At 40.6% G+C, this 16,847-nt stretch overlaps 1 protein-coding gene and 1 pseudogene across 1 annotated transcript in view; one reads left to right on the top strand and one right to left on the bottom strand.

Annotated features, from left to right (window-relative positions):
* Positions 1-1,012: 1,012 nt before the first annotated feature.
* Positions 1,013-1,586, bottom strand: LOC136168762 (cofilin-2 pseudogene; annotated as a pseudogene).
* A 1,902-nt stretch (positions 1,587-3,488) lies between these two features.
* TMEM135 (transmembrane protein 135) overlaps positions 3,489-16,847 on the top strand; it is a 256,954-nt gene continuing 243,595 nt past the window's right edge. The window contains exon 1 of the mRNA XM_065936872.1: positions 3,489-3,807. Coding sequence (XP_065792944.1) covers positions 3,667-3,807 — 141 coding nt within the window. The 5' untranslated portion in view covers positions 3,489-3,666. The remainder of the gene's footprint in view (positions 3,808-16,847) is intronic.

Below are 16,847 nucleotides of genomic sequence, written 5' to 3'. Positions count from 1 at the left end.
CAGAAGATCCTGGATGTTGAACAAGATGGGGTAAATGCATGGGAATTTAGGTTGTACCCCTTGAGAAGGAGTGGTTATCATCATCTGGGGGAAAGGATGTGCCCAGATATTTCGGCAGCCAGAGGCATAGAACTACAGCAGACACTGCTGGTTGCTCCCAGTATCTGTGCTTTTCATTTTGCTCAATAATGAAACCCCAAATGTTAGTTGGGCATTTGCCCAACCAATAAAAAAGGTTATATTTCTCAGTCTCTCTTGCAACTAAATGTGGCCATGAGGCAAAGTTTGTGCAATGTTTGTAAGGAGAAGTGGTTTGCATAGATCTACTGTGAAGTTTACTTAAGAAGAGGAAGCTATGTCCTCTCTTCCTCTTTGGCTGGTCTTCCTCTCTAGCATGTGGATGTTATGGCTCAAGGTGAAGTGGCCAACTTACAAGTTAGGATGGAAATCACAGGTAACAGTTTGCAGAGCAATCTGTCAGAAGGAGTTTGGGATCCCTGATGGGGTCCGAGAGAGAGACCAATTTTTATCTTTTCTACCACTGTTACTCTGAACTTTCAATCTGAGTACTTTTCTTTTATTATCTCAGTTTATACTATCAATATATTATCATCACACATATCTTATCTTGTTTGACTTTCTTATAACTTAGTTTTCAGGTAACTATTTGTTTTGTTTAAAATATTTGGGAAGGCATTTCCTGAGTTGTGCATAAAAGTAATGGTATTCAACAGTCTAATGGAAATCTTTGATATGTCACTTAAATGAATGATATTTCCTTCATTTATTGTTTTGAAAGGGCCCATTGGGGAAGTTCAGTTCAGTTCAGTTGTTCAGTCATGTCCGACTCTTTGTGACCCCATGGACTGCAGCATGCCAGGCTTCCCTGTCCATCACCAACTCCAATTTCTCCATTGGGGAAGAGGAAAAAGAAAAACAAAATCTAACACTATTCCAACTGACTGAGCTATAGAAATGGAAGCTGCTTAACACTCAAGATGGTATTCCACTGTCATTTTATGAGTTTTCCTTAAAGTGAGACAACTACAATGTTTCCCAATTTCTCTCCAAGTGACAATCGTTTCTTAATCCCATCCCTTCCATTTACATGTCACTCATATTTAATATATGTAGATTTCTTTTTAATGGCCTCTTTAGAGCTAGCATAAATCATCTTGCTTTTAAAAGGTGCACTCTTAGAAGCCCAGAATATCAATACTAGGTATTGATAGTAGGTATTTAGTCTTTTTTGTTGTGTGTATGGCACCAATAGATCAATATTAGATATTCTTAGACTATAGATCAATACTAGGTATTCTTAGACTTTTTTGTTGTTTATATGGCATCATACACAACAAACTGGTAATCATTCAGAGGTAGCAATTTCACAACAAAATGTCTAGGGGTCCTCCCTGGTATCACTAGTGTCATTTGTTAAGATCAGTTTTGCTTCCTCTATTATAATTACTTGTCTTTCCTCATCATTTAAACAGAACCTTCTTTCATCTTCTTTTGTGTTGATATTTCTTTATTTTCCTATCATTAACTTTGGTAACTTCATCATTCACTGTAACTTCAAAAGTCATAGTGCCTGGGGCTGAAATGCCAGCTCTGGCCCCAGCTCTATGGCACTGGGAGGAGATGGAGGAGTAGGTGGAAATCTTTCTTGTTCACAGCCGAATCTACCGAACTTAGAATAGTGCCTGAAAATAATGTGTGTGTGTGTGCTCAGCCATGTCTCACTCTTTGTGACCCCATGGAGTGCAGCCTGCTAGCTCCTTTGTCTATGGAATTTTCTAGACAAGTATACTGGAGCAGGTTACCATTTCCTACTCCAGGGGATCTTCTTGAACCAGGGATCAAACCGTCACTTCCTGCAGGCAGATTCTCTGCCATGGAGCCACCTGGGAAGCCTGCCTGAAAATAGTATGTGCTCGGTAAATATTTACAGAATGAATAAATGAAGACTAGATTAGAATGGGATTCATCTAAGGGCTCTATATAAAAGTAATAGTATTAAACAGTCTAATGACAAGCTCCTGCTTTAAGACACTTTAGAATTTGAAATTCCAGGGAACCTGGAAAGTTATGTGTGAGGAAACTGACTCTTACAGAGTTTATAAGTCTCATGGGCCACATAGGTTGCTTGTCATGCCAACTGTTGGCAGCCCTCTAGCCAGGCACCAGTTCTAAGACCACGGCTGTCTCTACTAGGTGTACGATTTGAAGCAGAGTCCCCCTAAAATCGAGTTCTCTTCCCAAGTTTATGAATAATCTTGCTATCTAAAACTTAATTTCCTTCCTCATCCTCCCACGACCTCAATCCTGTGCTAAGTGAACACTAATCAACTAGTCAGATTACTGAAACTGCTGTTGCTGATACAATTGCTAATATACTAAAATAGCTATTATAGATAACATCATTAATGTACAAACTCAGCCTGTTTCTCCACAGCAAGATGAGCTCACAGACCCCTAAGCCATGGGCCACCTGACCTGAGAATCCAAAACATCCTGATTTCCAAAACTACCATTTAAAAAAAAAAGTCACAAGATGATTCATCCTAGTCTCTGTTTTCCCTTTTTAAGAAACCCCTAACTCACAGACCAAGTGGGAGCAGATCTGAGGCTTGTCAAGAAGTCAGTCTCTCTCACCCTCTTGCTTGGAGGTGGTTGGTGTTCGGTCGTGTCCGACTCTTTGCGACCCCAAGGACTACAGCACGCTAGGCTTCCCGGTCCTTCACAATCTCCCTGTACCCTGCAATAAACCCTTCCTTTGCTGCAAACACCTGCTGTCAGAGTCTGGCTTTCTGCGCCTGGGGCAAGTGAGTCCTTGCTGGGTTACATACTTGGCTGATGCGTACCTGTGAGGATGCTGTAGATAGGATGGATGGCTCAGTGGCCCAGGGTTTGGGGACAAAGACCTACTGGCGTCCTTTCCCTTACAAGAAGGGAAAGTGCACAACTAGCAAATTTGTTGAGCCTTCTCAGGCACCGCAGAGCTTAGAAAGCCGAGTCATCGAAGGCGCTGCTGGGTCCCAACCAGCAGACAGCTTCAGCTATTTATTATTTATTACCTGGTGCTCCAGAGCAGGGGAGCTGGCCCTTCTGAGGAGGGTGGTTGTCTGGGCTAGCCTCTGGCAACCATCTTCCTCCACCAGTTCCCAACAAACCCATTTCATCCATTTCTTCCACTGCCCTCAGTTCTACTTGGCTGGGCTTTGAGAGCACCGAGGCTGGACTACACAGTGACCCAACGCGCTCACTGGCGCGCATCTGTCAGGGCGCGCGCGGCGCGGGCCGTGAGGAGGCGGGCGGGCGGCGCGTCGCCGAGCGGCGCTCTAGCTCCCCGCGTCGGCGGCGCGCGCCGCTCGGGGACGCGCTTGGCCGGGGGCGCGGGCGCCGGCGGGGGCGCGCACGCTCCGCCTCTCCCCGCCTCCCCGGCTGCGCGCCCCGCCCCCTCGAGCTGCCATACGCCGAGCGCCCAACATCCGAGGACTTTGGCCCCGAGTAACCCCGCTCGCGTTACCTTTCCCCTCTTTTCCGCGCCTCCTCCGGGGCCGGCCCCGGCTGGCCAGCCGCGGCAGGGCGCGCGCAGCCCTCCCAGCTTCCTCCCTCGAGAGCTCCGGCTCAGCCCCTCCCGGCCCCCGCGCGCTGCTCCTCGTCATGGCGGCGCTCAGCAAGTCCATCCCTCACAACTGCTACGAGATCGGCCACACTTGGCATCCGTCCTGCTGGCTTTCCTTCCTGCACATCACCAGGGGCGCCCTGGAGGAGTCCCTGAAAATCTATGCCCCCCTGTACTTGGTGAGCCCCGAAAGCCCTCCCCCAGGCCGAGGGCGGTGTGCGCGATGGGCTCCGGCGGGGCGGGCTCGGGGCGCTCGCTGTCTTGTCAGCCTCTCCTTGGGAGTGATCAGGGGTATTTTTGGGGGGCAGGAGTGGGTGGGCTTGGGGAGAGGGGAGATCGCAAGGGGCTGATACCCTAAGTCCCGCTGGAACGGAAGAAGGGGGAAGGGAGTTAGAGGTTGAGCTGTCATCTGAACGTCTGCTGTTGGGGGAGAAGATGTCTTCTCAACTTCAGGATTAAGTTTGGGGGCCACTTCAAACTGTAAATGCACACACCTGCGTTGCTTTTCCTCTCTCCTGCCTTGTTATGGAGAGGTCTTCGTTGGTCAGCGAGGGGATGAGAAATGGCCTGCAGTCATTCCTCACCTAATTCCCTCTGTTTTGGCGTTCCTCTCGCCCCACCCCCGCCCCCCAGGTTTTTTTTTTTTTTTTTTTTTTAAGGGCATATTTGACATCAGGTCCCCATGACCTCAGATCTTGTGTCAATTTGGGAATGACAGGATTGTGGCTTGAAGGTTTTGCAAAGTGTTTTTGCAGGTTCACAAAGTGGTCTCCAGGTTGAGATTTTGCTGGTGTTGTAAAAGGTGATTCCAGTCTATGAGTCAGTGAAAGTGTCTAGGAGATCTGACTGTATGTCACTTGTAGCTCCTTTATTCCACAGCTTTACAGGTAGGGCAATCTAAATTTGGAGCTTTAAATAGAGACTATTTGAAAATATGTGTATGTATCACTGAGAGTTGTTAGTTTGTTCTTACATGTTCTAAGGAGCATCTCTCTCTCTCTTTCCCCAGTAATCTCATCCTTTGTAGTATAGATTTCTTTAATCTTTAATTAACCAAGATCACTTTGGTTATTTAAGTTTATTGTCTTATTTTCTTGCCCAATAGAGTCTATGTCCTAAGAAGGCAGAGGTATATTTTTTGTATGTTTCCTAAAAATTCTAGTCAGTATTCAGTGGATGGTCAGTTCTTCTCATTGAGTAATAATTTAGATTTATACCCTAATATTCCTGAAGGTGTGTCATGGCCATAGCTGTAGAACTTCTTCAGAAGTCTCATTATTTATTACAGAGATAACCGAGGAGAAGATGGTAACTTTCTCTGGGCTTGCAGAAGCCAGTTTCACTTGTATCATATTCACTGGTGCTTTTAAAACTTTAACGTGTGTTAGGAGTCTGCTGGGGGAGCATGTTAAAATGGGGTTTCTGATTCAGTAGATCTTGATGGGGCCTGAAATTCTACATTTCTGACCAACTCCCAGGTGATATTAATGCTTCTGGACCAAGAGTCACGCTTTGAATAGTAAGGATCTGGAGCAGAGGCTGATAATAAACTTATCCTTAGAGCGATAAATGTCTTCCTTGAATTTCTTTGGCAAAGATCCATGTTTATCTGCTTTTCCACTTGAATGGTCGCTAGTCGATAGCTCATTTATTAAAAAAAAAAAAGAATATCTACAAACATGATTGAGCTTTTGGTGTATTCAGAGATTTTTCATTCCCTTTTAGGATTATGAAGTTATGTGGGGAGTCTATGGTATGTACTTTCTCTCTTTGAAAATCCATAGCAATTTTATTGTGCCTCATTCATTCATTCAACAATGATTTGTTGTATGCCTGATATTTTTCATATTTATAGCCTAGATAATTTATTGGTTATGTTCAGAGGAGCAACAGAAACATAGGTTCTTCTATGCCAGCAGGTGGGGTAGGGGCAAAAGGGTCAAGAGAAGTTTGTGTTTTACTATTCTCTCTCCAGCTAGGTGAAATATTTATTGAAAACAGATTCTTGATCTTATTTGATCTTGTATCTGTGTTTGGATTATAGCTGGGTAATTCAAAGTTTGGGTCGCTATTCATGAGTGGTTGTGAAGTAAAATTAGTGGGAATTGACCGGTATTTTGTTTTAAGTGAAATAGAAAAGAAGAGGAGAAAAAAAAATGAGAGGGCACCATAGGTGGTATGGATAAGTGTTATTACAGTTTTGTTTGTTGTATTTGTATAGGTGGCTGGGGCTCTTAGACCATATAGCAGCACTTTGTTCTTTGTCCGTGTTGGGCAGTTGTTTAAATGTGTAATTCAGGTGGGGGGAAGAAATGGACTTTTAAAGGCTATCAGCCACTTCTGATTTTGAATCTCAACTCAGTCACTCACTGTTTGACTTTATGCAAGTTACTTTGACTCCCTCTGTGAGAATTAAGTGAAGTAATACACTGAAGACTATCACATTTTCTAGTTCATAATGGGTCTTGAATAATTAGGCATTTTTTTGTTCTCCATTCCCTTGGTGGCACTTAAGTTAGATGCAGGTAGGGAGGGCTCCTTGGAAGAAGTAACATTTGACTTGGGCCTTGAAGAGAAGGATCACAGACACTGATTCATGTAGTAGATAATTTATAGAATACTTAATGGAGCAGAAGGAGAAAAGTGTGAATTGAGGCAGAAATCCAAATGGTTTTGTAAAAGCAGTAGGTGTATTGATTGACTGAAGCAGAAGTTTTGCATATAGGCTGTATGAGTAATGACAACTCTTATTTACTGAACACTCATGGAGCTAGCTTCCCTGATATCTCATTTGGTAAAGAATCCGCCTGCAATGCAGGAGACCCCGATTCGATTGCTGGGTCAGGAAGATCCTCAGGAGAAGAGATCAGCTACCCACTCCAGTATTCTTGGGTTTCCCTTGTGGCTCAGCTGGTAAAGAATCTGCCTGCAATGTGGGAGACCTGTGTTCCATCCCTGGATTGGGAAGATCCCCTGGAGAAGGGAAAGGCTACCCACTCCAGTATTCTGGCCTGGAGAATTCCATGAACTATAGTCCATGGGGTCACAGTCGGGCATGACTGAGCAACTTTCACTTTCACTTTCACGTGCTTAGACCTTTACGTATCTTATTTAATGCTTATACAACTCTCTTTTATCCCCATTTCATAGGTAGGAAAACTGAAAATTAGGGACTAAGCAGTTTCCAAGATGAAGAGTTAGTAAGGGGAAGGGACAGGCTTTTGTTTTTTTTTTGACTCAAAGACTGAAGGTCAGGCTGAGGATGTCATGAGGTTGTTTTTTTGAACAAAGGGGTTACAAGTACAGAATGGTGTCTTCAGATGATGAATCTGGTTGAAATGGGTAGACTGGATTGGAAAGACTATTTAGGAGTTGATGCAGTGTATTCATTTAAGTGATAGAAAATCCGTTCTCATGGAATCCCACTTTGTAACTTGTTAGCAGTGTGACCTCAGGAAAATTATCTCACCTCTTTGAGCCTTAGTCTCTTTGGGTATAATTATACCCATCTCTTTTGGGCTGCTGTGAAGATTTAAATGGGATAATAGTATGTAGGAATAGCAGCTATCACATAGGAGGGCCCTAATCAAGGGTTGGTGTTATTAAAATAGTACATTTGTTATGATCTTTGTCTCCACCTCTGATTAGAATGGTGGTTTGTATTCAGAACTAGCATGGTACTTCAGTAGGTGCTTCAGTAAGTGTCTGAATGAGTGCAAGTATGAATGAATGAACTCATGAATAATTCAGGAGTGAAGAAATAGTATTTGGCAGGCCTAAGGTAGTGGCAGAGAGAATGGAAGGGCAGTTTTAGAGGCATTTCACAGGAGATGCATTTCATAGGAAGGATGAACAGGACTCAGAGATTGAGAAGGTTGGGGCAGTGTGAAGGCTTGTTTATGCTTCCAGGATTTCAAGTCTGACTGATGGTGTCGTCATCATCATTGATAAAAGAGAAGTTGAAGGGAAGCTGGATTGGGGGAAAACTTTAATCAGAAATGTTTTTTAGAGCTTATAGCAATCTGCTTTTCATTTAAAATGTTACCTTGTGTGTTGTACAAAATCGATTCCTTTTGTTCCTTTCTGGTTTCCTCGCAGTCTGTACATCTGCTCCTATGTTTCTTTCTCATCGTGGTATCTAGCATCATGTCTTAGTATCACCTTCACTTTCTAGTGCTTAAGCCATTAGAAATGTAGTGATCTATGCCTTTTCATATTGAATCTATGTGTTTTCGTGATTTGTAAAAAGCATAAATCCTCATTATCAATCCCTTTGATAGAGTTTTTTTTAAGAACCTACAGCATGGCTCCCCACTCCAGTACTCTTGCCTGGAAAATCCCATGGACGGGGGAGCCTGGTAGGCTGCAGTCCATGGGTTCGCTAAGAGTCGGACACAACTGAGTGACTTCAATTCCACTTTTCACTTTCATGCATTGGAGAAGGAAATGGCAACCCACTCTAGTGTTCCTGTTTGGAGAATCTCGGGGATGGGGGATCCTGGTGGGCTGCCGTCTATGGGGTCGCATAGAGTTGGACACGACTGAAGCGACTTAGCAGCAGCAGCAGCAGCAGCACAAATGTTATAATATATGCTAACAATTTACATATATACCAAAAATATATTTCAGAAAGCTTTATTTCTTGAATCTTAGTTATTGTCACACATTCACAGTAAGCGGTACCCATTGCTGCACACATGAAACAGTTGTTAAACCACTAAAATTGATGAAAGCATAGTGTCCTTGGGACTTCGTGGCAAAGTTAGAATACACAGTTACTCATTTAGGAGGATGGACTCTGTGCTGTTCCAATTCTTAAGTGCCTTTTCTAAAAGGAAAACTTGTTAACTTACCTCAGGTGGTTTTAAGAGCTTCCTTATGTTTTTCCTAGTGTCTTTCCACAGGACTTCCAGATTAGGGTACTGGCATTTACCGTTAACTGACTTCAGAGAAGAACCTTTCTCAGTTTTGGGAAAGAGTGATTTAAAAATCTGCTTCTTTATTGACCTTCAGATGTTTACACCCTTCTTCAGAGTATGAAAATGGTTACTTAATATTTACTTCTGTTGAATCTTAACAGACTTGTTATAAAGAGTCAATTCATTACCTTTAAACTGAATAAATACTTAAGCAAGAGTTGAACTTCTAGGAATAAAAAAAGAAAAAAGACTTATGGACAGTTTTTAGTTAGTTGTGAAAGACTTGAAAGGCAATGCCAAAGAATGCTCAAACTAACCTACAATTGCACTCATCTCACACACCAGCAAAGTAATGCTCGAAGTTCTCCAAGCCAGGCTTCAACAGTTCATGAACTGTGAACTTCCAGATGTTCAAGCTGGATTTAGAAGAGGCAGAGGAACCAGAGATCAAATTGCCAACATCTGTTGGATCATTGAAAAAGCAAGAGAATTCCAGAAAAACATCTACTTCTGCTTTACTGACTATGCCAAAGCCTTTGACTCTCTGGATCACCGCAAACTGTGGAAAATTCTTCAAGATATGGGAAAACCAGACCACCTGATCTGCCTCTTGAGAAATTTGTACACAGGTCAAGAAGCAACAGTTAGAACTGAACATGAAATAGCAGACTGGTTCCAAATTGGGAAAGGAGTTCGTCAAGGCTGTATACTGTCACCCTGCTTATTTAACTTATATGTAGAGTACATCATGAGAAATGCTGGACTGGGTGAAGCACAAGCTGGAATCGAGATTGCCGGAAGAGATATCAATAACCTCAGATATGCAGATGATACCACCCTTATGGCAGAAAGTGAAGAAGAACTAAAGAGCCGCTTGAAGAAAGTGAAAAAGGAGAGTGAAAAAGTTGGTTTAAAACTCAGCATTCAGAAATCTAAGATCATGGCATCGGGAAATAGATGGGGAAGCAATGGAAACAGTGGCTGACTTTATTTTTCTGGGCTCCAAAATCACTGCAGATGGTGACTGCAGCCATGAAATTAAAAGACACTTGCTCTTTGGAAGGAAAGTTATGACCAACCTAGATAGCATATTAAAAAGCAGAGACATTACTTTGCCAACAAAGGCCTGTCTAGTCAAAGGTATGGTTATTCCAATAGTCATGTATAGATGTGAGAGTTGGACTACAAAGAAAGCCGAGTGCCGAAGAATTGATGCTTTTGAACTGTGGTGTTGGAGAAGACTCTTGAGAGTCCCTTGGACTGCAAAGAGATCAAACCAGTCAATCCTAAAGGAAATCAGTCCTGAATGTTCTTTGGAAGGACTGATGTTGAAGCTGAAACTCCAATATTTTGGCCACCTGATGCGAAGAAGGGGCATCAATGAGTTGACTCATTGGAAAAGACCCTGATGCTGGGAAAGATTGAAGGTAGGAGGAGAAGGGGACGACAGTGGATGAGATGGTTGGATGTCATCACCGACTCAATGAGCATGAGTTTGAGTAAATTCCAGGGAGTTGGTGATGGACAGGGAAGCCTGGCCTGCTGCAGTCCAAGGGGTTTCAAAGAGTTGGACATGACTGAGCAACGGAACTGAATGTAAAATTTAAGTGATATGGACAGAGGGTTTTTTTTTTTTTTTTAATATTCTCATATAGTTTTATTTTATGGAAAAAAGCCAATAATTCTACAAAACTTCCCAAGCTTACCTCCAATTACAAGATGCTGTTTAGACTTCTGTATTTCACTTTGGCTTAGGAGGGGGGAGTCTGGTTCTGGGATCAAATTGCCTGTGTTAGAATTCTGGCTCACTTCTTACTAGCTGGTTAATCACAGACAAATGACCTGAGTACTCTAAGCCTCAGTTTTTGTGTCTGTACTGTGGGAGAAATGGTAAATTTTCACTCCGGAGGTCCTGGTAAGGATTAAATGAGGCATAATATGTGAAGTGTTTCTGGCATGTAGTATGCACTGAGTTTTTAAAGGCACTGTTTTAGCAGATTTTCTTGAGAAAATGAGACCAGAAACGAGACTTTTTGAAGCTTTTGTTTTTTTACTTAAAAAAGGAGAGAATTAAAAGTCATTAAGCAATATAGACTGCTGGGGATATTTGGATTATTTGACATTTGGAGACCATGGAATTTTTAAATATGTTGGAGTAATCACCCTTTGATTTTTTTGCCTGAGGCCTTCTTTAGAGGTGAAGGTGAAGGACTCATTGTATCCTTCTAGTCCATAAGTAAACAATGATTTTTTAACAAGCTGTGTTATTGTCCCTTTTGAGTTGTAGCAGTCATTTGGTGTTTGTCTTTCAAATGAGCAATTAGATGATGAGTTTTCCCATTTTTTGATAAGAGATTGTGAGTATGTTGAGCTTGGTTTTCTGTGTGACATTTTGTTATTCTTTGGCTGACCTCTGTTGGGTTCAAAAAATACTTCCAGCATATTCCTTCTAGTTGAAAGTTGAAGACTATTGTATTGAACACTTGTAACTCACCCTTTTCTGTAGCAATCTGAGTATATAGCTGGCCAAATCTTCTTTATTGTTGCTTGTCTCTTTAGTTATCATAGATCAGGGATAAAAATTAATATATACATTGGAATATAGGATCTAAATAATTATGATCCATTGCTCTTCATGTTTCTGAGTCAGTAGATTCTTATTAAAATGGATATTTATTTGATTTAAATTTTTTTTAAAGCCTTTAAATTCTTAGTAAGCATTTTTCAATGTCAGCATCATTTCTGTTTGCCTTGTCACTAAGGAATTCTCTTCAAATCAGAAGGCGTGGGAATTTCCTTGGTGGTTCATTGATTACATCTTGGAGCTTCCACCTCAAGGGGCCTGGGTTCAATCCCTGGTCTGGGAACAGAGATCCCACAAGCTACACAGTGTGGCCAAAAAAAAAAAAAAAAAATGATGTTGTGATTTAAGATTTTTTTGGGTGCATGGATCTGTTATAGGAAAGGGGACCTTTTCCAGGGTCTGAGAGTGGACTCTTGTCTAACACTTGGAAACGAATTGTCTGAGGAGTCACACATGCTGACAAAGCAAGAAAGTTTATTGGGAAGGGGCGCCTGGGCGGAGCGCAGGAGGGTGAGGAGCCCGGGAGGACGGCCGTGCCACGTGGCTCGCAGTCTTGGGTTTTACGGGACGGGGTTCGTTTCCGGGCTTTCTTTGGCCAAACATTTTGACTCGGTTCTGATTGGCTTGCCGTCGGTGTGTTTCTCCTAACAAATCTGTTTCATCTTGAGAAAATAGGAGTGTAGTTAATAAGTATTTGTTAATGAGCCTGATTTATTAGTGAATCAAATTGGTTTTGTAAATTGATATTACAAATTGTATATGAAGCGCTCTCCTCATAATTATACTTGAGGAGAATCAATTTCTGTGAATGGATGAGGATTTTAAGCCGTTTTTCTTTCAGCTACATTGAAAAATATTCAATGGAATGGATTTATGTGTGGAAAAAAGTGTGAAAAGAGGGAAGAATGCTGGCTCAAGTGTCATCAGGTTTGAGCAGGTTGCTTTTATATGTATGCTGAATTTATAGCGTGTTTAACTTACCATCATTTATTTTGTCTAGTCTTTGTACTCATTACATGTGTCAGCTTGCTTTGGCTTCTTTGGAGTTTGGTTTGTGGTTGGTCCAGTTTGGGAGTTGCCTTGAAGCAGTCATTATGTATTGGCAGTGACAGAAGAAAACTTGTTATTCTGATCATTTTTGATTTCTAAACCTTGAAAAAAGTAGACATAGTCCCATTTTTGTCAGATCTGTATCTCAGAAACCCCCTAGCCCAGGAGACAGGGATTTAATCAGAATTCAGATTGAATTTCAGAGTGCTTGCGTTCGTAGCTCCATTTGGAGCTCATGGAGTGTAACGGCATTTACCTGAATCTTCATTTTCTCTCTCTTTCCTATCCTTAGTTTATTCTTCAGTGATTACAGATTACCTGCAATATATCAGAAATACAGGGGTGGGGTAACAAGATGTTTGTAGACATTTAGGTTAACGGGGAAGATAAACATGAAAGAAGCATGCAAAAATTGATTTCAACTGTATTAAGTGCTATTGAGAAGTACAGGATGTTACTGGATGACTTTGGCTATCCTAGTGTGGTGGGTTTGGGAAGGCTTTCCCAGTGAAGTAACAAAGTGAATATATAAATATCTTTTAAGTGAATATGTATCAGGCTTAACATTTATGGCACATAATCCAAATTTTAACATGTGGAAGTTCAGAGAAATAAGAAGTGGTTACTTTATAGAAAGAGAGATTGTTTAATGATTTCTTAAATCCGATACCCTGGGCAAGAATTTGATTTCTTTCCTTTTGACTTTGGTCTTTACTTAGACTTGAAGCCAAAGGCAATAATAAAGCAACTCAGATGATACAAATACCTGGGTTAACAGATTCTCTGGAGTTGGATCCCCTTCTAATAAAATTTATACTTTAAATTAAAGTAGTCAGAAATTTTCACTTACAAATGTTAGAGAAACTGTTTTAACCTCTATTTTCCTTCACTGGTTTAAAGGTAAATCAAGATTGTTTTGGGCTTCCCTGTTTGCTCATATGGTAAAGAATCTTCCTACAATGCAGGAGACCTAGGTTTGATCCCTGGGCTGGGAAGATCCCCTAGAGAAGGGAATGGCACCCCACTCCAGTATTCTTGCTGGGAAATCCCATGGACAGAGAAACCTGGCAGGTTACATTCCATGGGGTCACAAAGAGTTGGACATGACTGAATGACTAACACTTTCACTTTCAAGGTTGTTTTAGACAAAATTGTCTATAAAGATCTGGGAAGGTAAGCATCTTTTTAAAGCTTTCTTTTTTCTGTACTCTCTTTTTTTTTTTCCTTTGGTTAAATTTATGGTTACATTTCTTTTCTGGTTTAGATTGATGGTCAGGGTCCTCCCTATCAAAAAATAGTCAGGGATTCTGTATTTGTCAATTTTCAGACTTCAGTGTGGGTGAGTTTTAGCAAATGTGTGACTACAAGTGCAGTTTAACCCTTTTGAGATTAACTTTATTTTCTGTTAAAGGAAATTCGTATAACAAATCATGAGGCAGTTTGATATTTTTTAGCCACATGGGCTTCTGATATCTGTGATTTCTTCTCTTGCTCAAATTGTCACTACTTCTTTGGTTGGAACTCTTAGTTTGCTACGGTTCTGTTTTAAGGATTCAATTCAGTATATCCAGTATTCTTACTGGAGAGACTGGAATGTATGTACATACCTTCTATTTTTCATCTGAACTTAGTTCTTCAATAAGAAGTGTATTATTTGAATTTTTCTTCATTAAGGTGTTTTCACATTAGAGCCCATGATATTTGTATTTAAGTATGCAGAAGATGGCAGGTTATAAAAAGTGTTTTGGTTTAAGATTATAGTATTCCTTGGAGAATTATAGCAATAAAGTAACAGGTGTGTGTTTTCAAGACTATCCCTATATTACCAAAAATATTAGTAGTATTTACTCAGTTTGGAGCATGACTATAATATATATAGGGCTCAATCTGAGTTTTGTTTTTGATCATATTTTGTTTCAATGTTATATGTGAACTATATTTTCAGATTTATCTTTAAAGCCTGTGTCAACTTCCTTATAAATGTGAAAGTGGCCCTTTCACTGAGAGTAGACAATTATAAGCCTAATGGTCATCACTGAAGCCTGCTAGTATGATTTTCATTACAGGGAGATTTAATAGCAAGTAGCTAAGGAAACTTTTGAATATTTGCTTGTATTCTCTGGCATATATTATTAACAAAGTTTTGTTTTGTTTTGTTTTTATTATTATTATTTAAAAATTTTACATTTAATGAAGTATAGTTGATTTACAATATCATATTTATTTCAGGTATACAACATAGTGATTCAAAGTTTTTATAGATTATACTCCATTTAAAGTTATTCAGAAATATTGGTTGTATTCCCTGTGCTATATAATATATTTTATGTGTGGTAATCTCCTACCTGTATGTTGCCCCTACCCCCTTCTTTCGCCTCAGTGGTAATCTCTATTTGGTTCTCTGTATCTGTGAGTCTGTTTCTGTTATACTTTTGTTTTTTAGATTCCACATAAGTGGTTTGTCTTTCTCTTTGTGACTTATTTCACAAATCTCAATACCTTCCAGGCCATCCATGTTGTTGCAAATGGCATAATTTCATTTTTTTCTGACTGTGTTCTTTATCCGTTCATCTTCTTTGTCTGTTCATGTGTTGATGGACACAGGTTGCTTTCATATCTTGGCTGTTGTAAATAGTGTTGCTGTGGACATTGTGGTGCCTATCTCTTTTTGAACTGGTGTTTTTGTTTTCTTCAGGTGTATACTTAGGAGTGAAATTGCTGGGTCGTATGGTAGTTCCACTTTTAGTTTTTTGAGGGACCTTTATACTGTCTTCCACAGTGGCTGTACCAATTTACATGCCCACCAACAGTATATTAGGGTTTCCTTTTCACTACACCCTCACCACCATTTGTTGTTTTTGTCTTTTTGATGATAAGCCACTCTGACAGGTGTGAGGTGATACGCTCATGGTTTTGATTTGCATTTCTCCGATGGATTAGCAGTGTTAAGCATGTTTTCGTGTGCCTGCTGGCCATCTGTATATCTTCTTTGGAAAAATGTCTGTGTAAATCTTTGGCCCACTTTTTTTGATGTTTAAAACAATTTTTATTTTTACTTGTGCTGCACAGCTTGCAGGATCTTAGTTCCCCGGTCAGGGATCAAACCCATGCTCCCTGCAGTGCAGGCACAGTCTTAACCACTGCACTGCCAGGAAAGTCCTGTCTGTCCACTTTTTGATTGGAATTTTTGTCTTTTTGATATTGAATGAGCTGTTTATGTATTTTGGATATTAACCTCTTATTGGTCATATTATTTGCAGCTATTTTCTCCCACACAGTAGATTGTCTTTTTGTTTTGTCAGTGGTTTCCCTTCCTGTACAAAAGCTTTTAAATTTAACTATGTCCTATTTTATTTTTGCCTTTGTTTCCTTTGCCTTTAGTAGACATATACGCACCCCACCCCCCAAAAAAATGGCTGCACTTTATGTCAGAATGTTCTGCCTATGTTTTCTCCTAAGAGTTTCAAGGTTTCTTGTCTTACATGTAGGTCTTTAACGCACTTTGAGTTTAATTTTGTGTGTGATGTGAGAAAAGATCCTGATTGCATTTGTTGATCTGCATCTGCCCAGCCTCCCCAAAGCCGTCACTGAGGAGACTGTCGTTTCCCCGTGTGCATCCCTGCTGCTTTTGCCGTGGGTGAGCTGCCCTCAGAGGCGCGGGCTCACCTCTGGGCTCTCTGTCGTGTTCCACTGTGCGGTGCGTCTGCTTTGTGCCAGTGCCACGCTGCTTTGATTATTGTAGCTTTGTAGTGTACAGTGTGAAATTAGGGAGATGATTCCCTCCAGCTTTGCTCTTTCTCAGGATGGCTTTGGCTATTCAGGACCTTTGTGGTTCCATATATTGTAGGATTATTTGTTCTAGTTCTGTGGAAAATGTCATGGATAGTTTGATAGGGATTACATTAAATCTGTAGATTGCTTTGAGTAGTGTGGTCATTTTATTAATATTAGTTCTTCCAATTCTTGAACATAGGATTGCTTTCCAATTCTGTATCATTCCTTTGTCAATGTTTTATAGTTTACAGAGTATAGGTCTTTCACCTCCATGGTTAAGTTTATTCCTAGATATTTTGTTCTTTTCAATGCAATTTTTAAAAAATTTAAAAAAATTTTAACTTTTATTTTATATTGGAGTATAGTTGACTTATAGTACTGTTTCAGTTTCAGGTGTATAGTAAAGTACTTCACTTATACATATACTTGTATCTATTCTTTTTCAGATTCTTTTCTTATATAGGTTATTATGTAATATTGAGTTCTCTGTGCTATGCAGTATGTCCTTGTTGATTATCTATTTTTTATATAGTAGCATATATATGTTAATCCCAAACTCCTAATTTATCTCTCCCCCCAGTCTTTCACCTTTGGTAGCCATAAGTTTCTTTTCAAAGTCTGTAGGTCCGTTTCTGTTTTGTAAATAAGTTTATTTGTATCATTTTTTCTTTTAGATTCAACATATCATATCTGTCTTTCTCTGTCTGACTTTCTTCACTTAATATGATAATCTCTAGGTGCATCCATGTTGCTGCAAATGGTATTATTGCATGTCCTTGTGTGGGAGCATCCATATGCAGTCTGCATGTGCCAGGCTTTGGTGGGAGAGCTTGATCTGCAGTGAGCACAGGTCACCCTGGGCGTGCTGGCAGCTGTCGCCTTGGTGGGAGGT

This window comes from Muntiacus reevesi, chromosome 5 (genome assembly GCF_963930625.1).
Source record: "Muntiacus reevesi chromosome 5, mMunRee1.1, whole genome shotgun sequence".
NCBI classification, from domain to species: Eukaryota; Metazoa; Chordata; class Mammalia; order Artiodactyla; family Cervidae; genus Muntiacus; species Muntiacus reevesi.
This window is presented reverse-complemented; position numbering and strand designations above follow the sequence as displayed.